The 26837-nt window shown below is 36.1% G+C and overlaps 1 protein-coding gene across 5 annotated transcripts; it reads left to right on the top strand.

The window, feature by feature from the left end:
• Window positions 1-1625: 1625 nt before the first annotated feature.
• Window positions 1626-23698, top strand: LOC121387740 (ficolin-2-like). 5 transcript variants are annotated; one of them, XR_005959865.1, is made up of 8 exons: window positions 1626-2097; window positions 2591-2717; window positions 7920-8059; window positions 12170-12266; window positions 13227-13391; window positions 18071-18209; window positions 18715-19002; window positions 20828-20964. XR_005959865.1 is itself a non-coding variant. In XM_041518941.1 (7 exons), exons 1-6 carry the CDS (start codon window positions 1822-1824, stop codon window positions 18966-18968), a joined length of 1059 nt encoding a protein of 352 aa, XP_041374875.1. In that variant the 5' UTR covers window positions 1626-1821; the 3' UTR covers window positions 18969-19002; window positions 20828-20964. The 5 variants fall into 5 exon arrangements, 4 of the variants coding, with proteins under 4 accessions (XP_041374875.1, XP_041374872.1, XP_041374873.1 ...); XM_041518941.1 differs by lacking the exon at window positions 18071-18209; XM_041518938.1 differs by lacking the exon at window positions 20828-20964 and having other exon boundaries at window positions 18715-19280.
• The last annotated feature ends 3139 nt before the right edge of the window (window positions 23699-26837 follow it).

Raw genomic sequence — 26837 nt, 5'->3', positions numbered from 1 at the left:
ATCACCTTCAGATCTCGGAATCGCCCCCCGGAATCACCCTCAGATCTCGGAATCACCCCCAGAATCGCCCGCAGATCTCGGAATCACCCCCAGAATCAGCCTCAGATCTCGGAATCACCCCCAGAATCACCTTCAGATCTCGGAATCGTCCCCCGGAATCACCCTCAGATCTCGGAAGCACCCCCAGAATCACCCTCAGATCTCTCTCTATTTGTTAGCTCGTCTAATTCGCCTTAAAAAAAACTGGCCCTTTTTTCACAGAATCAACCATTATTTTACAAAATGCACATTGGATTCTGCAATATGCAGAGATACTATTTGGTCGTGGGTAAGTGTTTTGTCGTTCAGATTTACAAATTGGTCACCCTCCCCCCCCCCCCCCCCCCAACCTTTTATAATATATTTGATCCACCCCTGTCTCTGAACGCTGAAGAATTGCTATCTAAACGTTGCATCTCTCCCAGAATAACAGGAGGTACCGTTTTAAAATGTTGGACCCCTTCCCTAGAAAAATCTCGTATCCTGCCCTGAATACACTGGCAAGGCAGTTAATTGAAATTGTTAGAGCTTAGCGATAAATTGTTGATACGTTGCAAATGTCACTTGTCATCACTTGTGTTCTTGCTAATCATGCGCTTGGTTGTAAACACGCATTTGTGCGTGTCGTGAATGTTTTAAAATGTTATATATCACTTGATATTAGCTATCGTATTTGCCAAACAATAGAGTCTGGCTAAACAAAGTGCTATTATGTAGCTAAACAATTTATATCAAAACCACGGTAATTTGGTATCTCAGACGTAGAGAGACACACACACACGCACGCACACATACAAAGATAGAAAGAGACGGAGCGTGAGAGAGTGAGTAAGAGAGACAGAGATAGAGACAGAGAAACACATTGAGAGACAGAAAGAGAGATAATGAGGTGTGTTGTGGAGAGAGAGAGAGAGAGAGAGAGAGAGAGAGAGAGAGAGAGAGAGAGAGAGAGAGAGAGAGAGAGAGAGAGAGAGAGAGCGAGCACGATAGAGTGACAGACATAGAGAAGAGACACTGATATGCATATCCCGCTGCCGCCACAGGCTAATCCCAGTTGCAAGACAGTACATACCGCGACCTTTTGTGTACCAGCCGTTGGGCACTGACTTCGACCGAGAGGGATTGATCGTACGACCCAGTTCATGCCAGATGAACTCTTTACCCTTGGACAACATCCAGCCCTTTCTTGAACAAAATATTTCTTGTACGGTGTGAAAATCATTATCGTAAGGTATAGCAGTAGATCTATATAATTTTTACTCAAATGACTATTTAACAAGACTCAACACAAAAACAAATCCCAAGAAAGATGGAAAGACACCCCTCAAAAAAAATAAAAAAATCTCAATAAATAATTTAAAAAACCCACTCGCCACTACCCCAACCCCCATTAAAATAAAGAAAAACAACTTATCTATTGATTTATTTAAGCACATTTATCAAAAACGTCTGCGAAAGTTGTCGCTGCTGAACGCGCCAATGGTTACTAAAAGATGCACCACAGAAACGTGCCTTTAGAATAAACCTAGCTGAATAAAGGTTCCTGATTGGGAGATCTTCGGCATCTGTGAAACGACGTGTTGAAACCGCACAGTTTCAGGTGTTCGAGTCTAAAACGCGGACACAACCAGATCTGTGTTTATTGGAAAAGTTGTACATGGGTAAAGGACAAATAAATTACCTGGCGTGAATTTGGTGCCTGAACTTCTGGTCTGTGACTAGTCTAACAATCTGTTTGTAATCCAAAAAGAAAGAAATATATATTTAACAAAAAGAAAGACAATGCTTGGATTTTATGTACTATTTCTTACACTGCCGTTGTCGTGGGCGTCACTTCTGCGTGATGTGGAGCTACAACACCACGTCCTGACGACCACCCGTCAGTCGTCACTGCTGGATTGTTCTGCGGCCTGTCTCACTGACATGTGCTGTTTGTCTTTTAACTTCTTTCAACCCACTCTGGAGTGTCAGCTCAACTACAAAACTAAAGATCAAAGTCCAAACGACTTCGTCCAAAAGAAGGGATCATTTTACAGAAACAAGGCTACCATACCAGTGGTGAGTTATGATTGTCGTCATCACCATCATTGTCATTGTCATCATCATCCATATCATCATATTTTTTTTATTAGTTTGTTATTTTGTTGTTTTTGTTATTGTTTTTTATTATGTTTAGTAGTAGGAGAAATAGTAGTAGTAGTAGGTGTAGTTGTAGTAGTTGTAGTAGTAGTAGACGTGGTAGTAATATAGTAGTAGTAGAATAAATAATAGTAGTAATAGTAATAGTAGTCGTCGTAGTAGTTGTTGTTTTTTAGTTGTGATAGTAATATAGTACTAGTAGAAGACGTAATAGTAATATTAGTAGCAGTAGTAGTAGTAATAGTAATATTAGTATTAGTAGGCCTAGTATTAGTAGTATTAATAGTAGTAGTAGTAGTAGTTGTAGTACTAGTAGTAGAAGTAGTAGTAATTTTATTGTTATTAATTATTTATTTATTTACTTACCTACCTACCTACTTACTTAAATACTATTATTATTACTTACTTCCAGACATTAGCTGGTGTTTGTGGCACTTACAAATGTCTTTCCTGTGAAACATGCCGCGTTCTTCCTGGAAGAAATGATTGCGTCTTACGTGAGGGTAACGTCATAGAGGTACCTCGGTATCGGCGATCAGGTATGAGGGGGGGGGGGGGGGGGGGGGGGGGGGGGGGGGGGGCTGGTGGGTTGCGGTGGGATGCTGAAAGCTTACGAAATAAACACAAAGTGTTTATTATCGGATACACAAATATATAGACAAAACTGCGGCATCGGGGTTTCCTGCAGGAAATACACGAGTGGAATACAGAAATCAGAAAACCACATATATGTTGTTTTGTATTTATTACATACCCTAATACAAAAATTGTAACACTGCTAGCTAATGACGGGGATTTCGAAATTTACACAACTAGGTCAGCTGTGTTACTACGCGGACCGATGAACCACCAATTATTACACATAGGAATATAGTTCTGTTTAAATAATAAACAGAAATAAGAAAGAACGAGTGAAAAGTTACCTATAATTTTAATATTGTTTGAAATGCCTTTTAAAGACAATGCAATAGCTAAAATTCACGAACAATATAATATTTAATTTGCTCGTAATACGTCAGAAAACCTTCAGCGTGCCAGTTTTATCAACGAAGAAAAATGTCAAGAATTGTTCACTCAGTGTCCGAGTCGACATCAGAGTGTTTTCTTTCACCTTTTGTTCATGGAATTATTCGTTGCTGAAAAGTTTAAGTTTATATTAAATGTGCCTCCATAAATCATCGCTCCACTGAATAATCCGGTTGACAGTTCATTCAAGTTTTCTACGTGAGGAGACGGTGCTTGCTAAAGTCGACGACAGTCACTTTTCGCACCCTTGTTTTGGCTTCGTACACAATAATTATAGCATATCTTACCGTAATTTCACTAGAAATCCATATTTCGTAAAAGGTACAATTTTTTAATCACAAGATTTTGTTCAAACACACCCAGGTGCATTAGTAATGTTAAATAAAAATAAAAAAATCAATAGCAATTTTACATTGGAATTTTTCCAAAAAGGAAACGTCATGTACCCAGTTTATGGTTATTGTAAGGAGATGCAGTGACGTCATTGGAATACTGACGTCATTTAAATTCAAAATTAGCTGTATTATTACAATGCTGCGCCACATTAAAATAAAAACTAGTCTACTAACCTTGACCCCTGTCAAATTCCTATAACAAGCAGACAACGCTGTTTACAGGTCGGAAGTTTTTATTTGTTTTTATTATTTTATTTTTTTTCCATAATTCTGGACAAAATATTAATTTGAAATTTTGAAAGATGAAAGAAATAAAAGGTACCTTTTGTCATATATATCATATCACAAAATTACGGTTGGAGATGTTTTATTTATTGAATAAGAATAAGAATAGAGGGTTACGCGTCATTCTAGATTACCCACGATCCATAGCGGTCGGCCATGTTGGAAGGCATCAACACCTAATAATAGCTAGGCCTACTTGTCGAATCTTTTTGTTAGATTTCATTCGTCCTGAACCAACATAATGCCGACTACTTGTGGCATTGTCAGTTGTAATGCCCGCTACGGGAGAGACAATGAAGGATTTTTTATTTTTATTTTATTTTTATTTTTTTGGGAGGGGGGGGGGGGGGGGGGGGGGGAGAGGGGGGGGCTTCCTAGCATTATCACGCACCAGGGTGAAGAAACTAACGAAAAAAGTGAAAGACGAAGGAGGCTTTGGCCCAAGTTTCATTTTGGCTTAAGTTTCAGCTATAAACCGATCGGACCTAGGACATAATCCTATTGATTATCTTATAACAAAAACTGACAGTTCAAACCCAGATTTTGATAAAATTGATTGTGTGTTGTGCCGTTACAAATATGTACCCATCAGTTGTTCCATTTGACCGAAGAATGGAAATGCCATCACACACCTGTAAATATGTTTTATTAGGACATTTATAATTAGCATCTGAATACCCTGGGAAAAAATACATTCAAAACAGATTCACTTGAAAAATAATTATCTCCAAAAAGAACTCTATATATTAACAAAAATAATCCTCCAAACATGTTTGCAGTTTATTACTAGTCACTGTTGAGAATATTGGTAATTTTCAGGCATTGATTAGTGAATAACCCTAGCTGCACTGGTGAGCGCTGGGAGGGGCGAAACATGTTAATGAACTAGGTAATGGTGTAATAAATATTGGTCGCCTGTGTTCTACCTAGTACTTGTGCGCAATTTTTTTTAAAACAAATTGATTACCATATGAGTGGTATGTGCTGCCCAGTTTTTGAACAGTTTAAAAAAAATAAAAAAACCCTGACTATGTCCTCCACCGAAATGTAACAATTTCATTATAGTCATTTAATAAACAACATTCAAAATACACCACTAGAGCATATTGTTTATTAATCACCGGCTATTGGATGTCAAACATTTGTTAATTTTTACAAATAGTCTTAGAAAGGAAACCCACTACTTGTTTCCAAGTAGCAAGAAACGTACAAAATCAACACTTATCCGTTTATCCTGACAAGTGTAAATTTACTCGTGTGGGGGGGGGGGGGGGGGGGGGGGGGATAAAATGTACCTCTGTGTATTGTTCAATGCATCTTCATTTCGAACAATCAAAACCAATGTCCATGTACTTGAATAAAGCAAACCAGTTATTTGGACAGGTGACAATATTGGTGGACAAGTATATTTCTAGATGTACTTGTCCTGTGGACTAGTGAAACAGTGTGCTTATTTCTATCACTGGCAAGGAATATTTTATATGCACCATCCCAGAGACAGTATAGCACATACCACATCCTTTGATATACCAGCCGTGGTGCACTGGCTGGAACACGGAATAGCCCAGTGTGCCCACAGACAGGGATCGATCCCACACCAGACAAGCAGTTTACCACTGGACTACGTCCCAGACCCTATGTAACAAAGTAATGACACCTATATAGGTGCTGACAAAATAACTAACAGTCAACAGAAGTTCGTGATACAGGCAACATTCAGTAGGCTGGTTCCTGTTTCACAGTGCTGCTTTCCCTTAATCTTACACTGGCTTCAATATAAAATAACGTGGATGCCACATACGAAAATGATTCGCCAAGTCCTGCTTTACAATTACAATGGGCACAAAGAACTTTACCAGCTTTATCGAAAATAATCCACGAATAAAGCGATGTGTTATTAAGCCGTTGTGAATGCATCACCCTTGCACGTATCACATGGACTGAATCATGGATGTAAACACCAACATTCCTCACCCAACCACACACAACACGGTCATATGCATCCAAACTTTTATAATTTTGGAAGTCCTTCAGCGAATAAAAAGGGATTGGCTAAAAATCAGGTAATTTATCAGATCTGCATACGTAAATGATGGATAGAAATGGGGGTCCTGAAGCCATTTTCCACCGGCATTTTTGTAGTGTACGAATCCTGCTTCCCAATATATTCCGTTTTTTCCATATCTGCTTTTTGCCGTCTTATCCAGTGTATCAAAATAATTCTGCATGTTATCAAAATAATGCAGTGTCTACTAACAGTAAAAAAAAAAAAAAATATTTAAAAGGACTTAAGTTATAAATCTTAAACTGCGAAGCTCGTATTTGTATACAACAATGAAACGCTATTGTTTGCCTTCCACCATGGCCGGCCGCACAGAGGTATGGGTAATATTGCTATTTTTAGCACATATCGCGGAAGCCAAAAGAAGGGTCCAAAAAGTGACTGTCGTCGACCTTAACTATCGTGGATTAAAATAAAAGCTCGTTGGTTAGTAGTGTTCCCGTCTCAAGTTTTGGTATCGCGCTCATTAAATTCCATTTTAAAAAAAAACAAGCACCAACTTTGTTTACATATCGCGAAGGGCATTCCCGGTAACCATGTGCTATAAATAGTAGCGTTGAATACGGCATAGTTCCGGCAGTTGAGTTAAATACGGAAAAGTGTATTTCATTTTTGTATTCAGGACTGTATTTATATAGTAAGATTTAATGGGTATGTAATAAATATATAGATCGTACTAATAAACAGTAGTCATATATAATGACTTTTATTTAGAAAGTGCAAGTGGTGTGTTTTACTAGTTTTCAGTTAGTGGTCTAATGTCTATTTTTATGGCAATAGTTTTAGCCATTAACCTGCTAATTTTACACTATATTTTTTATCTACTACATATCCTGAACATAATGATAAAATTATATTAACAGAAATGACAATGTATATGTAATCTGTTTGTCTCCGTGACGTCATCGTATTTGTTAATTGTTATTGGTGGTGGTGGTGGTAGTTTATATAATATATATGGTAAATTTTTATGAACTCTGTTCTACTGTGTTATCCACTCCAAAACTTAACAAAAGTTTGAAGACTGAGATAAACATCTCTTAGACAATTAAATATTAATTAGAAACTGACAAAGAAATGTTGCTATCACAACGACACTTGAACGTAGGAACCAAGTCTTGATTTAATAGGGAGAAAAACCTAAAATCCCCATGTTACAAATCAGAGAAATAAAACTGAAGAGAAATTAAAATAACCCAAAACTGATTTCATTCAGTATTTTGTAGTAACCAATCGCATGACAAAGACTTCAAGATGGAATACATGTCTGTGGGGTTGGGGTGTTTCAGGCTGATTTTACACTTTCGGTTTAGTTTGTTAAACTACCCTTTTCTGTTACTCGTTTTGCAATAAACACGCCAAAGAGCCTATGGTGTATAAATCAAGACAAATTACATTATTCCTTTCAAGTGGAGGAAACCACAATCTTTTCAAGTAATATCACCGAACTGTGCCGTCAGTTTGAAGTTTCTTAAACGTATCAGGCAGAAAGGGGATGGGAAACTGGCTATGCTTATTATTTGTCAACACCGTAACGGGCATAAGGAATATATTGTTGTGTTCAGTGAATATGATTCATTCATTCAGAGATGGTCAAAAATGAATAATTTGAAGATAGTTTGGCAATTCGATATAGCTTATCAACAATGAAAATATGTGATTTATTAAATTTGTCAACACGGTAACGATTTTAATCAAGTGTCTAAATAACCATATGTTCGACATGAAATAGCTTTAAAATATGTTGTCACTAAACAAATATCCCTTTGCACTACTGTTGTCTTAGCCATATAATTGTCTGAACATGTAATTGTAGGAAACATTCTATTTTAGTGGCAACGTTTTGTTGGTTTCTTGTAAAACCAAATGAAAAGGTGAATCAGTATATATTCATCACAAATAAGAACATTAGTTTTTTTAATGACAGAGAAAACATGGGTATATGTTACATGAATGTTGTATATCACCGACAGGCTCACTTTCCTCTGTGACGCACAACTGTGATGACGTCATGGCTAGCAATCCGTGCACGGGCAGATACACGCTGACAGCGCCGGAAGTGACCAATGTGACTGTGTTTTGTGATATGGCAACCCTTTCTGGTGGTTGGCTGGTAGGTAGAAAATACGTAGATAATTTCAATCAAATGCATAAATTTATTTTTAAAAATAGGCTTAATCCTATTATTATCTCTTATGGAAGATGTCTACCTCGTATCGTGTTATTTCGACGTACAGAACCGCACCTGTTGTTCGCGTATCTAAGCTGTTTGGTATCAATTTTACTTTGGTGAGAAGCACAGTGAACATTCAGTAAGTGTTATTTCAGATACCTACGTAAAACCCCGTTACCAGTCGTCACTTGACAGCATCCACGAGTTTCTCTGGTTCTCGTTGGAAACTGATTTAGAATACACGACTTTTATATACTCTGGATATCTAGCCATTGGGTACACGACTTTTATACACACTGGATATCTAGCCAATGGGTACACGACTTTTATATACACTGGATATCTCGTCATTTGGTACACGACTTTTATATACACTAGATATCTGGCCATTGGGTACACGACTTTTATATACTCTGGATATCTAGCCATTGGGTACACGATTTTTATACACACTGGATATCTAGCCATTGGGTAAACGACTTTTATACACACTGGATATCTAGCCATTGGGTACACGACTTTTATATACACTGTATATCTAGTCAATGGGTACACGACTTTTATACACACTGGATATCTAGTCATTGGGTACACGACTTTTATATACACTGGATATCTAGCCATTGGGTACACGACTTTTATATACACTGGATATCTAGCCATTGGGTACACGACTTTTATATACACTGGATATCTAGCCATTGGTTACACGACTTTTATACACACTGGATATCTAGTCATTGGGTACACGACTTTTATATACACTAGATATCTGGCCATTGGGTACACGACTTTTATATACACTGGATATCTAGCCATTAGGTACACTTTATCATAGCACTGTTGGACCTCATTTTACACACAACGCATTCTTCGCACGGGTGCAAAATACGGCCGGATGTTTCGTAGAATTCGAACGCATTTCTCATATTCTACAATGACTTTTCTAATGCACACCAACATACGTTTTGAATGGAAAATAGAATAGTCCATTTGTGTTTAAAGGGAACTGATGATTTGGCATGTTACTCTGCAATGAATAATAAAACCCAACTTAAAACACTATTAGGTTTTAAATTCAAACCAACCAGATGACCTTACATTTGGTCTATGAAAACATTGCCGGTATACAGCTGACAGTGCCAATTAGCAAGCCGTAACGGATGCAGACGAACTCTTTGCGGCGAAATGTCGTTTGTCCATGTGAACAATTGTAAACACATTACTGGGGTTACAAACGATTTTGTTTAAAATTAATTAAAATTGTATTATAACCAAACGAAGAATGTTTCAATATTGCCTAAAACTACGTAATACTGATAACTGTATATTAAAAGCTATATGTGAGCAAATGGATCAATATGGCGATAACTGGTTAATGAACGTTACAAAAGAACTTAATGCACTTGACCTATCTTATATATGGAATTTCACACATGTTTATGACAGTATTTACAATGTAATTAAGGAAACGCTATGTGATGTGTTTGAGCAGCAATGTTATAGCAGAATAATGGCAACGCCTAAAGGAAAGTTATATCAATATTTGGTAAATGAATTTAGCTTACAGACTTATCTTAAGAAAAGCATTGAACATTTGTCACCCATGTGTGCCCATAAGTTAATATAGAAGTGAGTACATACAAAAACATTTAAATGGCTCATAGAATATGCATACTTTGTAATAGAAATGAAATAGAAGACCAGTATCACTTTATTCTCCAATGTCCTAGATTCAATAACATAAGAATAAAAAAACAAAAAACACTCAACATTCAACTTTTAAGTACTAGTAATATTAATGGAATATTATATAATTCAATAACCTCGGGAAATATTTCGTACGAGCAAATAATGTAAGAAATAAATTATTGGAATAAATTATATAATGCTGTACAATACAGAATCTGCACCAGGTAGCACAACAGAATACTATACCTCTGGTTTATATATTATTCAGTAAAACTCTGATGTGTTGAATTAGTTATTTATTTATATGTATATGTATATGTCTGTCTGTATGTATGTGTGTTTGTGCGTGTTTTCGTGCGTGAGTGCGTGTGTGCGTGAATTCATGTATGCATGCATATATGTATGTATGTATGTATGTATGTATGTATGTACATGTATCTATATGTATGTGTGTATGTATGTGTGTATGTATGTATTGATGTATTAATATCTATATATTGTATGTATGTCGAGGTTGATTTTTACATAAATAGATATTAACGCACTGGCGCAGGGGATAATTACATCCTTTCTGGCCTCACAAATTGTCCCATACCGTTGCTGGGACTCGAACCTGTGGCACCGAATCGCCCGCACATTGCAGACAAACCACGATGCGTTCTAAGCTATCGAGGCATCCAGTCGCCAGTATGTAACAGATTTTTCGAAAAGCAGGCTTAATATCGTTTTATCAGTCAGATTAATAATAATTAACTTGCTTTGAATATGTAACAGATAAAAACCGGCGACGTATATAATATAGCTGTTACAAATAGACTACGCCTTTTTCAAAACAAATGAATTCTTAACTTGTATTAATTACTTAACAAGGAATGAAGGAGGGGGGTCTCGGATTATCCACGTCTAGTCAATCGACGGTAAAGTTACAACATTTAGGAATACCCCCACCCACCCTTAATTTTCTATTCTATATTAACTACAGGTGTTTCGAAGAAGAATTGTTGGACCCGTAACGTATGTCTTTCCCTTGTGCAACAATCTATTAACGGTCAAAAAGAATAACTACACCATTTTGAGAAGGCCGCATATCTTTAAATGGTTGAGTCCTTAATAAATTGCATGTGTTTCTGTATATATTACAGGTGTATTTCTTCATAAATTACTGGCAATATTTTTCATAAATTACAGGTATTATTTCATAGATTACAGGTGTTTCGTCATAAACTACAGGTGTTTCGTCATAAATTACATGTGTTTCTTCATAAATTACAGGTATTATTTCATAGATTACAGGTGTTTCGTCATAAACTACAGGTGTTTTTCATAAATTACATGTGTTTCTTCATAAATTACAGGTATTATTTCATAGATTACAGGTGTTTTGTCATAAACTACAGGTGTTTCTAAATAAATTACAAGTGTTTCTCCACACATTGCAGGTGTTTCGTCATAAACTACAGGTGTATCGTTATAAATTACAGGTATTTTGTCATACAATAAAGCGATTTGTCATAAAGTTTCGTAAGAAACCTACAGGTGTTTCTTCAAACATTGTAGGTGTCTCTTTATAAATTGCAGGTGTTTGATCATAAAATACAGTTGTTTCTTAATACGTTACAGGTGTTTCTTAATAAATTACAAGTGTTTATTCATAAATTACAGGTGCTTATCCATCAGTTACAGGTGTTTCTTCATGAATTGTAGGTGTTTCTTCACCAATTACAGGCGTTTCTTCATAAATTACAGATGTTTATTAATAAATTGCAGGTGTTCCATCATCAATTACAGGTGTTTCTTCAACAATTGCAGGTGTTTCTTTGTAAATTACAGGCGTTTATTAATATATTTTCGGTGTTTCTTCATAGCTTGCATGTGTTTCTTCATAAATTACAGGTATTTATTCATAAATTACAGATGTTTTGTTAATAAATTACAGGTGGATTTTTTTTCATAAATTATAGGTATTTCTTCATCAATTACATTTTTTCATAATAAAGTACAGGTGTTTATCAATAAATCATAGGTGTTTCTTCGTAAATTAAAGGTTTTTCTTAATACATTATAGGTGTTCCTTAATAAATAACAGGTGTTTCTTCATCAATTGCAGGTGTTTCTTCATAAACAACAGGTGTTTCTTCATAAATTACAGGTGTTTTAAAATTAAATTACAGGTGTTTCTTCATAAACTACAGGTGTTTGCTCGTCAAGTACAGGTGTTTCTTCATAAATTACAGGAGTTTATTAATAAATTACACGTGTTTCTTCATAAATTACAGGTGATTCTTCGTAAACTACAAGTGTTTCTTCATAAATTACAGGTGTTTATTAATAAATTACACGTTTCTTCGTAAATTGCAGGTGTTTCAGAAAAGAATGGACGGATCTGAAGAGTTCTACAGAACTTGGAATGAATACAAAAATGGGTTTGGTGACGTAAACAGAGAATTCTGGCTTGGTAAGTGTCAACTTTATTTGGGTCAAAGTCGTTTAGTGGGTTTTGTTATTATTTTTTATTCTTTATTTTTATTCTTAAAAGCTATAGGTCATCTGTTTAAAATCTGGCACTGTTTAACTACATTTACCTTCTTAAAAATATAAAATGTGCATGTATTGTATATATATATATATATATATATAGAGAGAGAGAGAGAGAGAGAGAGAGAGAGAGAGAGAGAGAGAGAGAGAGAGAGAGAGAGAGAGAGAGAGGTTATTACCAGAGTGTTTTTCAGTATCGTCAATATCATATATTAGGAATAACAATTGTATTATGCGAGCCTCTGGCGAGCATAATACATCATTTTTATTCCTAATATATGATATTGACGATACCGAAATACACGAGGGTAATAATATCTTTATCATATAAGTTCAAGCTTAATACAACGTGTTTTTGTAAACTGTACACGCAACTTTAATTCCAGTCCGCCATTACTAGATATTCAAATGACGTAAGAATATGTGGCGCGGTGTATTTTTGAATGGGAATGACCTCATTTTGGATGTTCTTACATCAATATAAAGTTATGCCTAACGCTTTTTGTTTTCCGAACGCTGGACAGCTTTCAGTGTCAAATTGCCATTGAAATGTTTTTATTTGATGACTATGAATGCATACGTCAATCATGGAGTGTCACCCAAGTACGTTTGCTTAAATGTCAATAAACCTAGTGCCGAGACCTCGACTAATTTACATCTAATTTGCAAAGTTATCAAATTCTTAAAGTATATGATCTGAAAAATATCACATACTTTGATTGCACTGAAAATGTAAGATAATATATATATATATGTTTACTGTTTCAACCACAGAAAAAGGAATTCGTAAATTAGTTGATGTGGGGAAGGTGGGGGGAGGTGGGTGTCATAACTTTCTTAACTATAACAAAATATACTATTTGCGTTTTTTTGTTTAAAGGAAACGAGATAATCCACCAGATAACGAGTCGGACGGTTTACGAACTGCGGATTGAGTTGGAGGATTTTGAAGGCAACTCGCGCTATGCGATATACTCTACGTTTTCATTGGGTAGCGAGGCGGAGAACTACACTCTTCACATTGGCTCTTACAGCGGAGATGCAGGTTGGTATAGTAACACTCTTCACGTTGGCTCTTACAGCGGAGATGCAGGTTGGTATAGCAACAACCAATCAGAATTCTTAACACCCCAGATAACTGAGGTTTGCTCAGGATAGCGTCCCCTTTATTATTATTATTATTATTATTATTATTATTGTTATTATTATTATTTAAAAACTATCTTGCCAATAGGATGGAGTGCCCAAACTGTACCTATATATTCCATGTTTATTTTATGAAAATGAATGAATGAATGAATGAATGTTTAACGACACCCCAGCACGAAAAATGCCTCGGCTATTGGGTGTCAAACTATGGTAATTCAAAACATGGAGTGATGATTATTACTTACTATTACTTATTTATTTATTTATTTATTTATTGGTATTATTTGTTTTATTTGTCATTATTATTATTGTTGGGTTTTTTTTCCTTCTCATTGTTTTTGCACCCATTGTTTTAAGGATGCTAGTTGGGGCGATTATGTTAAAAGTTAGGTGATAGCTCTTTTGACTTGAGATTAGTCAGTCCCAGTCACATAGTTTTACGCGGGCTCACGATATAGTTAATACGGAGGTGATACCTTTCATCAATCTGCAATTCTTAACATTTATGTTTATGGAGGAGATGGTGGGTGGCAGGGCCCAGAGAAATGAATTGAAAATGTGGCGGACCTTCCCTTTTCCTCTCCTCCGATATATATACTCGATTAACCAGCTATATTTTATTTCCAAAATTCTACTTTTTACGTAATCATTTGTCGAAACCCTTTTAACCCTTTGACTAAACACTTTTTAACATCCTTGTAAATAAAGTTTATTTAACCATCAATTATCTAATCATTTGTATAAACGTTTATAACCCTTTTCTAAATTTTTATTATTATTATTATTATTATTATTATTTATTTATTTATTTATTTAGTATTATTAACACTCCCCCACCCCTCAGTTTCTGGCCTTGGTCCGAAATCGTGCACGCCCCGAGCGTGCGGGAACATTATATATATATATATATATATATATATATATATATATATATATATATATATATATATATATATATATATAAGCACGTTAATTCTCGACATCTGACCTGACAGCCATCTGTGGATATACGTACATAGCGTCCCCCAACTTTACTGAGTGTAAACCTGAAAATCATGCTAGTCAACCGAAATTCTCATTCGTCTCATCTTTATTTACGTAAACCAAACAACAGTTAAGAGTCATTTTAAAACGAAAAACCACAGACAGTAAAACAATTATTAATCCATTTAAACCACGTGCGCTTTAACTTATGATCAGTTGGGTTTTTTGTTTTTATGAAACCGACTCTTAACTGTTGTTTCGTTTACATAAGTAAAGAGAAGACGAATGAGAATTACAGTTCACTAGCATGATTTTCAGGTTTATATAAAGAGAGAAAAATAATGCATTTCAGATATTACTTAACTTTTGCTGATGATTATATCATTATTGATGCCACATACCATATGGATGTCAACTTTATCACTATATTTCATTTTTGTCGATATACATGTACTATTTTTGAGAAACAAAATATGCAGATATTAAATTAATATATAATGGGCTATCTATAAATACTTGTCTCCACAAATACCCGGGTGGGGTGAGGGCGGTTTCGGTATCTGGCTCATAAACTAATATTTTAGGAATAAAATTGCATTATAAGAAAAAAGGCTAACACATTAGTTTTATCCCTAATGTATGATATTGACGATAGTAAAACATGCGAGCGTAACATAAAGATATTAGATATAACCAGTCAGTTTGTAATCGATATCAAAATGACGTATTGATTGATTGACTGGACAAAGGAGTTTACCTTTATTTAGAATCTGTTGCTCTAGGCAGGCAATGTTGTGTAGAAAAATCCATGGGTTATTAATAATAAAAATGCTATAGCAACCAGCGTTATATACAAACATATTATTATTAGAACATACACACACACACACACACACACACACACACACACACACACACACACACACACACACACACACACATACATACATACATACATACATACATACATACATACATACATACATACATACATACATACATATATATATATATATATATATATATATATATATACTGGTGAAAAACGAGAAGTAACCAATTTCAAAGAAAGTTACGCTAAACACACAAGATGAAATTGCTAGCCATTTTACTTACTAAGTAATTTTGCGATGAATTATGTTACAGTATGTGATATTCGGATTGTTGTGGAAGCAAACGGTATTGTAATTGTTTTGTTTTGTTTCTGTGTCACTACTTTAATAAATATAATACAGCATGGCCTATTCAACACAATTTTATTTATTTTATTTCCATTTATTTTCTTGCTTATATCCAATTAAGGTTTAAGCACGCTATCCTGGTATCTGAGACAGAGGGTTAGTTGTTAGTGGTTAGTTAGATAAAAATGGGTGTAGTGGTATTACACCTACCCATTCAGTCGTTAAAACTCGCTCTGGGTGGGAGCCGGTTCGGGGCTGCGAACTCAGTACCTACCAGCCTTTTCTCCGATGGCTTAACCACGACACCACCGAAGCCGGTTAACACAATTAACAATTACTTGCCAAACTAAGGGAGCTAACTCTTCACGATCGTTATGTCAGCGAATTTGATATAACGGCAAGACTTCCGTAGCACCAACATGGCGTTTATAAAGAGGGTTGACTGTCATATAAAACAATGTACTCTGGTCATATGACGTCCAAAAATACTAGTAATTATAAGATTTCAAAAGATCTATAATATAGGCATATGACATTTGGGATCTTTAAGATTCATTTTAAGCCACTTTGTGTTATTGCTCCGCTCTACGATATAGGGGACATAACTGGTCTGAAGCCATCTTATTGCATTACTCAGTCCATTGTGAATTATTCCGATTGCACGCTTAGTGTGCAAAGTTTATGTGGACTTCATTTTCAGAATGAACGACTAACTTTAGAAAAAGTTGAACTTTGTTTTGTTTAACGATACCATTAGAGCACATGTATACGTTTTCAAAATCGTAACGCTACACAAGACAGTTAAAAGGACGTTTGACAATATTAAGTATCAGTGGGAGGGAGAGAGAGAGAGAGAGAGAGCGAGAGAGAGAGAGAGAGAGAGAGAGAGAGAGAGAGAGAGAGAGAGAGAGAGAGAGAGAGACACACACATACAGAGACAGAGACAGAGACAGAGACAGAGAGAGAGAGAGAGAGAGAGAGAGAGAGAGAGAGAGAGAGAGAGAGAGAGAGAGAGAGACTCACCGAGTGTTGTACTATAGAAAATATCAACCGAGTATATGTTAATCGGTATTTGTCTATTAACATTATGGGGTTGACAGTTTACACATTAAGAAACACGAGTAGTGAATTCTATGTGTCATATATCACTTCTAAAATTACAGTTTAATGCGATATAATTAGTACATCGAAGTTCTGAATTCGCCTCACCGGTAATACGACATCATCGCGATTAGCACAAATGTAGTCTGAGGTCACGCACTAGGACTAAATCTCACCAGAACAGAACAGAACTTTATTACACACAGGGCCGATGGCATTTGAGGAATACAAATTTGCATACATAATATAACAGCATCAACATGGCATTAATTTGCCGTGTTTGTTTCATGTGTTAAATAAAATTTAATTTGCCACTGCGGTAATAGTTGTTATCCTCCAATCAGAAAGAAAGTCACCAGAAATCCAGATGTTATTAAAACATTTTGAAGAGAACCATCAAAGATGATTTAAGTAAATGTTTCAATAACTGATCATGAATTTCCTCTTGTCCTACCGAAGTATCATGGGCTCTACAAAGAGCATCCTGCAATTCTTCCATAGAGAAACGCCTGTTGTAAATTGTAAACTGACTGCGAGTGTATTCTGTATTGTGATTGTTTAATTACATTCTTTTTCCGGGATCAAATAGACAATAAAACCCGGAAAGCTAATGACGTCATTAGAAAATGACGTCATTAGAAATTGGAAGAGGTGAAGTTGATGATTCAAGAGTCTACAGTTAGACTCTAGCCAGGTTTTTTGTTTCTTCAAGAAATACCAAATATACAGTTAGTTCCATAGAAACACAATTCAGTTTACAATGGACATAACCATTTGGAGTTTTTAGATTTGCGGGTGTTATTGTCTATTTGATGCCCGCAAATGTTTCATTTTTAACCTTAGGCTAACGCATTCGGTCAAAAATGACATTTGCGGGATTAAATAGAGAATAACACCCGCAAATCTAAAAACTCCATATGGTTATCTCCTAAATAAGAAAAAGCACATTTTAGCCAAAATGACTAATAAATAAAACAGCTTGCTAAATAAAACAGCTTGCTATACACATTTTAGCCAAACTGACTAATAAATAAAACAGCTTGCTAAATAGAAGAGCTTGCTAAATAAAACAGCTTGCTAAATAAAACAGCTTGCTATACACAGTTTACCATTAAGGCTGCTTGTGATATTTCCTCACCATGTGGGTGGGACGTAGCCCAGTAATAACGCGCTAGCCTGTTTCGCGGTCGGTCTAGGATCGATTCCCGTCAATAAAACATTTCTGACCATTTCAGATTTTTGCATACTTTCGAAAATCAATTTATGGTTGGCAAATCACATCATTCTGAGATATTCTTGTTTCTTGAAGGAAACGCGTTGGGCAACTATAACAACGTACCGTTCAGCACCAAAGACGTGGATTTGGACTCTGCTGGTAGCAGCTGTGCGACGAGATACCATGGAGCTTGGTGGTATAAAGCGTGTCACGCGTCCAACCTAAACGGCTGGTACGTTGGTGGCCCTACAGCGTTATATGCCAAGGGAGTTGTGTGGAGTTATTGGAAAGGTCATCACTACTCGTTGAAGAGAAGTGAAATGAAAATAAGACCCGTCCTTTTTTGACAGTCTTTCTTTGTGGATTCCATAAATTTGTGAACAACAAAATTATATAAACAAAACAAGAAGCAAAAAAACAAAACAAAACAAAAACAGACACAAACAAAAAACAAAACAAAACAACCAGAGATAAAAGTAAGACATTTTACCGTTTGGCCGTCTGTCTGATGCAGACATTGTGATATATCCTGCGAAAACGTGCACAGATGAAGAAACAACTAACAAGAAACATTGAAATAAAAATAAGACTCGTTCTTGTTTCGGCATCTTTTATTGGTCGTGTTGATGAAGACGTTTAAGAGAAATACATTTGCCCTGCAAACACTACATTATTTTCATTCTTTTATATTTCAACCAATAAAAAGAGTGAAATATTTTTTTGTTTTATTCTTGAAGGCGATGCGTTGAGCTGGTTCAGCGGTGTACCATTCAGTACGAAAGATATGGATTTGGATTCGGCTGGTTCAAGCTGTGCAGTCTCTTATCACGGAGCGTGGTGGTATACATCGTGTCACTCATCAAACTTAAACGGCTGGTACCTCGGTGGTCCTACCAAGAAATACGCCACGGGAGTTGTATGGAGACCTTGGAAAGGATATTTCTACTCGTTAAAGAGAAGTGAAATGAAAATACGACCCGTCTTGGCTTGACAGTTTTTCATTGGTGGATTTCATGAAGACATTTGTAAATATATATTAATAATAAATAAAAAACCCACAGAAAACCCCCAAACAGATAAAAGCAAGACATGTCCTCGCTTGGCAGTCTTTCAATGATGAATATATCGCCGCATGTCGTAGGGAAACTCGGGACAGTGTGACACCCCCTTAAGAAAATGAGCACAGGTGTATTTGGTCATCGGAGAAACAAGAAACATGGAAGAAACAAGAAACGTCGAAAAGAAGACAAGACCCATTCTTGTTTGGGAGTCGTTTATTGTTTGTTTTGACATGGCGTCTAAGACAAATAAATTTGGACGATTTGTTTTTGTGGCGGAGGGGGGGGGGGGGGGGGGGGAACCGTATAAAAGCTACATACTAACTACACTTACTTTCCTGTCATGGCCGGCTCTTGTGCCCATGACAGGCGTGCGCTACAACAGCTTGTTCTGAATGTGCACGTAAACCCTATGACCTGACCTGACCTGACATTTTCTTGTGTAATGCCTACAGAAACTCAAGTCTAAGGCTTCGATTGACAGTTTGACAAGCATCAGAATGTTGGTGATACTCGGGTTTGAAAGTACCTTGGAGAAAGACATCTTATGAAAGTCCACGAGAAGTAATAATCCAGGACACTTCAGCTGATCACAAACACTTATCATCTGAACATTTTGAAAAGTCGCGTGACGGACGAACATATTAGTGATCATACACTCGGAAATAGATCCCACGGGTCCAAATGTGAACCTGCTGCAACCCCCTTACAAAACCACCACTTATTTGACGGAAAGAACAAAGTATCAAAATTTAATACCATTCATTGTTAGAGGACATTTAAATCTGAATTAAAAAGAAAACTGTATTCCGTTATCAAAATCGTACTCTGTACACGGCTGAGTCGAAAGGAAGTTTTAATGAAGTGGACATGGAACCAGCTCCTGTCCCACAGTATTTCGTGCTTGTTTGCTTCTGTTCTTATAGTCGTTACTACAAGTCGTACTTTATACGAAACCAGCTCCTGTCCCTCAGTACTTCGTGCTTGTTTGCTTCTGTTCTTATAGTCGTTACTACAAGTCGTACTTTATACGAAACCAGCTCCTGTCCCTCAGTACTTCGTGCTTGTTTGCTTCTGTTCTTATAGTCGTTACTACAAGTCGTACTTTATACGAAACCAGCTCCTGTCCCTCAGTACTTCGTGCTTGTTTGCTTCTGTTCTTATAGTCGTTACTACAAGTCGTACTTTATACGAAACCAGCTCCTGTCCCTCAGTACTTCGTGCTTGTTTGCTTCTGTTCTTATAGTCGTTACTACAAGTCGTACTTTATACGAAACCAGCTCCTGTCCCTCAGTACTTCGTGCTTGTTTGCTTCTGTTCTTATAGTCGTTACTACAAGTCGTACTTTATACGAAACCAGCTCCTGTCCCTCAGTACTTCGTGCTTGTTTGCTTCTGTTCTTATAGTCGTTACTACAAGTCGTACTTTATACGAAACCAGCTCCTGTCCCTCAGTACTTCGTGCTTGTTTGCTTCTGTTCTTATAGTCGTTACTACAAGTCGTACTTTATACGAAATTAGCTAACAGGTGCATCATAAACATGACTATTTGGTGGTGGTTGTTGTTGTTTTTGTTGGGGTTCTCTTTTTGTTGTGTTTTTTTTTTTTTTTTTTTTTTTTTTTTTTTTTTTGTCTTATAAATCATTTTAATATGTCCTTTTCTGGAGAGGTTATAGCGATATTTTGCATGACATCTTTATTTTCAAGACGTCGTGGAAAACTTTTAATTTCATTCTGTCGTATTACAACCAATAAAAAAATAGTGACATAATTTAATTTTTTTCTTCTTGAAGGCAATGCGCTGGGCTCTTTCAACGGCGTGCCATTCAGTACAAAAGATATGGATTTGGATTCGTACAAATACAGCTGTGCCAAGAGGTTTCATGGAGCGTGGTGGTACATCGCGTGTCACTCGTCCAACCTAAACGGCTGGTATCTCAGAGGACCTACTAAGATATATGCCACGGGAGTTGTATGGAGTCCGTGGAAAGGTCAATATTATTCGCTGAAGAGAAGTGAAATGAAAATAAGACCTGTCCTGGTTTGACCGTCTTTCTTTGGTGGATTTCATGAAGACGTTTGTGATATTTATGACCAATGAAAATACCCGTTTTAGCTTGATAGTCTTTCCTTGGTACATGTCAAGAAGACTTTTGCATATTTATGTCAGATGAAAATAAGACCCAGCCGTGTTTGGGCGTCTTTTATTGGTTGATTGCATGAACATGTTTGTGATATTTATGACAAAAGAAAATAAGACCCGTCCTTTCTTGACAAGTGTTTTATTGGTGTAGTTCTTGAAGACTTTTCAGGTCGTATACTGGAAGGAATTGTGGTTTAACCGGTTTTGACATATGAAGAGTATTTCCTTGAAAATTATTCAAAAGTGTCTAATTTAGAAAACAGTTTATTGGCGAAATAACTAAATTTTATAGCCACTTTGTATGAAAATTAGCAAATTGTTAATTAGGCATTGAATATGGTGAGCCCTGCGCTTGTGACTTCCAACACCGAAAAGAATACAGTTGTATCTGGTCATTGCGTATTGCGACAACCTCCATTTACGAACACGATGCAACTTTAAAAAACCAGCAACATTATGTTTTGATTGACAATTAATTTTCTAGAAAACCTCTTCAAAGTCGCCGGAGTTTCTGTGATACGTATCCGTTTTGCTTTTTATATAACAACAAGTATTTTACATCTACTAAATACACCGGGATAACAAACAAGAAGTTGATCTGTCCACAATGACAAATTAAGAAAAATATTTTTTAGTAATGTGAAATGCAAATTTAAGAATGCTGTAGCAAATAACATTATACTGATGGAAAGTTAAAATGTTAAAGTTTGTTTTGATTAACGACACCACTAGTGCTATCATACATCTGACAATTCTGACTAGTAGTCAACAGAGGAAACCCGATATATTTTTCCTAACGCAGCAAGGGATCTTTTATATGCACTTTCCCACAGTCAGGAAAGCACATACCACAGCCTTTGTTTTTTAAACGACTTAGAGAATTTTTGCAGCCAACACGGCAGCTGGACTAGACATGATTGCAGCTATGTTTAATCAAGAATATAATGTTTATTTAAAGTTGTTTATATTACTATATGCGGATGATATTATTTTACTGGTTGAATCCGCGGATACTTTACAACATGAACTTTGTATCTTTTCACATTATTGTCGTTCATGGAGACTTAATGTGAATACTAACAAAACTAAAATAATTATTTTTAGTAAAGGGAGAAAAACCTCGTAACTACATATTTAAATTCGATGAAGATATTATTGAAATGGTTGATGACTAAGTATTTGGGAATTAACTTCACATGAAATGGATTATTCAGTTGCAATGTTAAGCAATTCTACAACAGAGCAATGCAAACTGTGTATAATATGATAACTAAAAGCCGCAACAATAATCTCTCTATCACCTGTTCTTGATTTATATGACAAAATTGTACAAACAGTTTTATTATAAGGTTGTCAAATCTGGGTTTTACAAATGTACAGTTAGTACAAAGTCTTCTCTTGCACATGCGTAAATATTTATTGAATGTTAATAAATATAAACTCCGGGGTTTATGGTTTATGGCGAATTAGGACGGTATCCCCTTTGTAACAGTTAGAATGGTTACTTTTAGGAGGAATTTGATATGTACAAATGCACATAAGATATCAGCACGGTTGTATTATTTAATGTATACTATTGATTCGCTATGGAATAAATGTGTCACAAATATTCTACATGAATGTGGTTTAATATATGTTTGGACATTTCACAAGTTTATTGATCTTAAATCGTTACGTGCATCGGTATTTCAGGTATTACATAAACAAAATTTAATGTTTTGTTTAATGGAAAAATTAAATTCAAATGTCTCCTAAGGGTATTAATTAAAAATGTTTTAAAAGTATTAAATTTGGAAATATATCGTACTAAGCTGTCCCAAAAGAATGCAAATGTAATTTGCAAATTTAGAACATGTAATATAAAACGTCCAATCGAAACAGGAAAATACTATAATATTCTCGTCATGTCATATATGTAATCTTAATGAGATTGGAGACGAATTTCGTTAAATGTTTAAATGTACAGATTCTATATTACTAAAAGTGAGAAAAATATACCTGAGTAATATAGGGAACGTATATGTTAACATTAAAAGTATATTTGTTTTAATGAAATAATGTCAGTCAGTAAAAAACATATATATAAACTCTGTGTGTGTGTGCGTGCATGCGTACGTACGTGCGTGTATTGCATTCTTCTCTACACTGTAAGCTTGCCGTTTATGAGAATAAAGGTCTTTGTCATTGACATTGTATTCCTACCTAGTTGTCTTTGTTTGAATATGTACCAATACATTTGATAATCTACGTTTTGTAGCTTGTATTATAATTATGCTGTTCACTACTATTTTTACAACCAAACAAAATAATTAAAAATACTTAGGGCTGCATACACTGTTCACTAATACTTATCGTCATGGCTATTACTGTAACCATGCATCCACTGTTCACTAATACTTATCGTCATGGCTATTACTGTAACCATGCATATACTGTTCACTAATACTTATCGTCATGGCTATTACTGTAATCATGCATCCACTGTTCACTAATACTTATCGTCATGGCTATTACTGTAATCATGCATATACTGTTCACTAATACTTATCGTCATGGCTATTACTGTAACCATGCATCCACTGTTAACTAATACGTATCTTCATGGCTATTACTGTAACCATGCATCCACTGTTCACTAATACATATCGGCATGGCTATTACTGTAACCATGCATACACTGTTCACTAATACTTATCGGCATGGCTATTACTGTAACCATGCATACACTGTTCACTAATACTTATCGGCATGGCTATCACTGTAATCATGCATACACTGTTCACTAGTACTTACCGTCATGGCTATTACTGTAACCATGCATCCACTGTTCACTAATACTTATCGTCATGGTTATTACTGTTACCATGCATCCACTGTTCACTAATACTTACCGTCATGGCTATTACTGTAACCATGCATCCACTGTTCACTAATACGTATCTTCATGGCTATTACTGTTACCATGCATCCACTGTTCACTAATACATATCTTCATGGCTATTACTGTAATCATGCATCCACTGTCCACTAATACCTATCGGCGTGGCTATTACTGTAACCATGCATCCACTGTTCACTAGTACTTATCGTCATGGCTATTACTGTAACCATGCATCCACTGTTCACTAATACGTATCTTCATGGCTATTACTGTAACCATGCATCCACTGTTCACTAATACTTATCGACATGGCTATTACTGTAGCCATGCATACACTGTTCACTAATACTTATCTTCATGGCTATTACTGTAACCATGCATCCTCTGTTCACTAATACGTATCTTCATGGCTATTACTGTAACCATGCATCCACTGTTCACTAATACTTATCTTCATGGCTATTACTGTAACCATGCATCCTCTGTTCACTAATACGTATCTTCATGGCTATCACTGTAATCATGCATCCACTGTTCACTAATACGTATCTCCATGGCTATTACTGTAACAATGCATCCTCTGTTCACTAATACGTATCGTCATGGCTATTACTGTAATCATGCATCCACTGTTCACTAATACGTATCTTCATGGCTATTACTGTAATCATGCATCCACTGTTCACTAATACGTATCGTCATGGCTATTACTGTAACCATGCATCCACTGTTCACTAATACGTATCTTCATGGCTATTACTGTAACCATGCATCCACTGTTCACTAATACGTATCTTCATGGCTATTACTGTAACAATGCATCCACTGTTCACTAATACTTATCGTCATGGCTATTACTGTAACAATGCATCCACTGTTCACTAATACGTATCTTCATGGCTATTACTGTAACCATGCATCCACTGTTCACTAATACTTATCTTCATGGCTATTACTGTAACAATGCATCCACTGTTCACTAATACGTATCTTCATGGCTATTACTGTAACCATGCATCCACTGTTCACTAATACGTATCTTCATGGCTATTACTGTAACAATGCATCCACTGTTCACTAATACGTATCTTCATGGCTATTACTGTAACAATGCATCCACTGTTCACTAATACGTATCTTCATGGCTATTACTGTAATCATGCATCCACTGTTCACTAATACTTATCGTCATGGCTATTACTGTAACCATGCATCCACTGTTCACTAATACGTATCTTCATGGCTATTACTGTAACCATGCATCCACTGTTCACTAATACGTATCTTCATGGCTATTACTGTAACCATGCATCCACTGTTCACTAATACGTATCTTCATGGCTATTACTGTAACAATGCATCCACTGTTCACTAATACGTATCTTCATGGCTATTACTGTAACCATGCATCCACTGTTCACTAATACGTATCTTCATGGCTATTACTGTAACCATGCATCCACTGTTCACTAATACGTATCTTCATGGCTATTACTGTAACCATGCATCCACTGTTCACTAATACGTATCTTCATGGCTATTACTGTAACAATGCATCCACTGTTCACTAATACGTATCTTCATGGCTATTACTGTAACCATGCATCCACTGTTCACTAATACTTATCGTCATGACTATTACTGTAACCATGCATCCTCTGTTCACTAATACGTATCTTCATGGCTATCACTGTAATCATGCATCCACTGTTCACTAATACGTATCTTCATGACTATTACTGTAATCATGCATCCACTGTTCACTAATACTTATCGTCATGGCTATTACTGTAACCATGCATCCACTGTTCACTAATACTTATCGTCATGACTATTACTGTTACCATGCATCCACTGTTCACTAATACGTATCTCCATGGCTATTACTGTAACAATGCATCCTCTGTTCACTAATACGTATCTTCATGGCTATTACTGTAATCATGCATCCACTGTTCACTAATACTTATCGTCATGGCTATTACTGTAACCATGCATCCACTGTTCACTAATACTTATCGTCATGACTATTACTGTAACCATGCATCCACTGTTCACTAATACGTATCTTCATGGCTATTACTGTAATCATGCATCCACTGTTCACTAATACCTATCGGCGTGGCTATTACTGTAACCATGCATCCACTGTTCACTAGTACTTATCGTCATGGCTATTATTGTAACCATGCTTCCACTGTTCACTAATACGTATCTTCATGGCTATTACTGTAACCATGCATCCACTGTTCACTAGTACTTATCGGCATGGCTATTACTGTTACCATGCATCCACTGTTCACTAGTACTTATCGTCATGGCTATTACTGTTACCATGCATCCACTGTTCACAAGTACTTAACGTCATGGCTATTACTGTAACCATGCATCCACTGTTCACTAGTACTTATCGTCATGGCTATTATTGTAACCATGCATCCACTGTTCACTAATACGTATCTTTATGGCTATTACTGTAACCATGCATCCACTGTTCACTAGTACTTATCGGCATGGCTATTACTGTAACCATGCATCCACTGTTCACTAGTACTTATCGTCATGGCTATTACTGTAACCATGCATCCACTGTTCACTAGTACTTATCGTCATGGCTATTACTGTAACCATGCATCCACTGTTCACTAGTACTTATCGTCATGGCTATTATTGTAACCATGCATCCACTGTTCACTAATACGTATCTTTATGGCTATTACTGTAACCATGCATCCACTGTTAACTAGTACTTATCGTCATGGCTATTACTGTTACCATG

Source organism: Gigantopelta aegis, chromosome 13 (assembly GCF_016097555.1).
Source record: "Gigantopelta aegis isolate Gae_Host chromosome 13, Gae_host_genome, whole genome shotgun sequence".
Classification (NCBI taxonomy): Eukaryota; Metazoa; Mollusca; class Gastropoda; order Neomphalida; family Peltospiridae; genus Gigantopelta; species Gigantopelta aegis.
The sequence above is the reverse complement of the archived record's forward strand: the minus strand, read 5'-3'. Positions and strand labels throughout refer to the sequence as shown.

What these genes read in the sequence shown, in the direction of transcription:
- LOC121387740 (XM_041518938.1), top strand. Translation starts at nt 1,822, where the DNA reads ATGCTTGGATTTTATGTACTATTTCTTACACTGCCGTTGTCGTGGGCG. An exon ending in ACCTCGGTATCGGCGATCAG is followed by an intron (nt 2,718 to 7,919) that starts GTATGAGGGGGG and finishes TATCACCGACAG; the next exon opens with GCTCACTTTCCTCTGTGACG. An exon ending in CTCTTACAGCGGAGATGCAG is followed by an intron (nt 13,392 to 18,070) that starts GTTGGTATAGTA and finishes TGTTTCTTGAAG; the next exon opens with GAAACGCGTTGGGCAACTAT.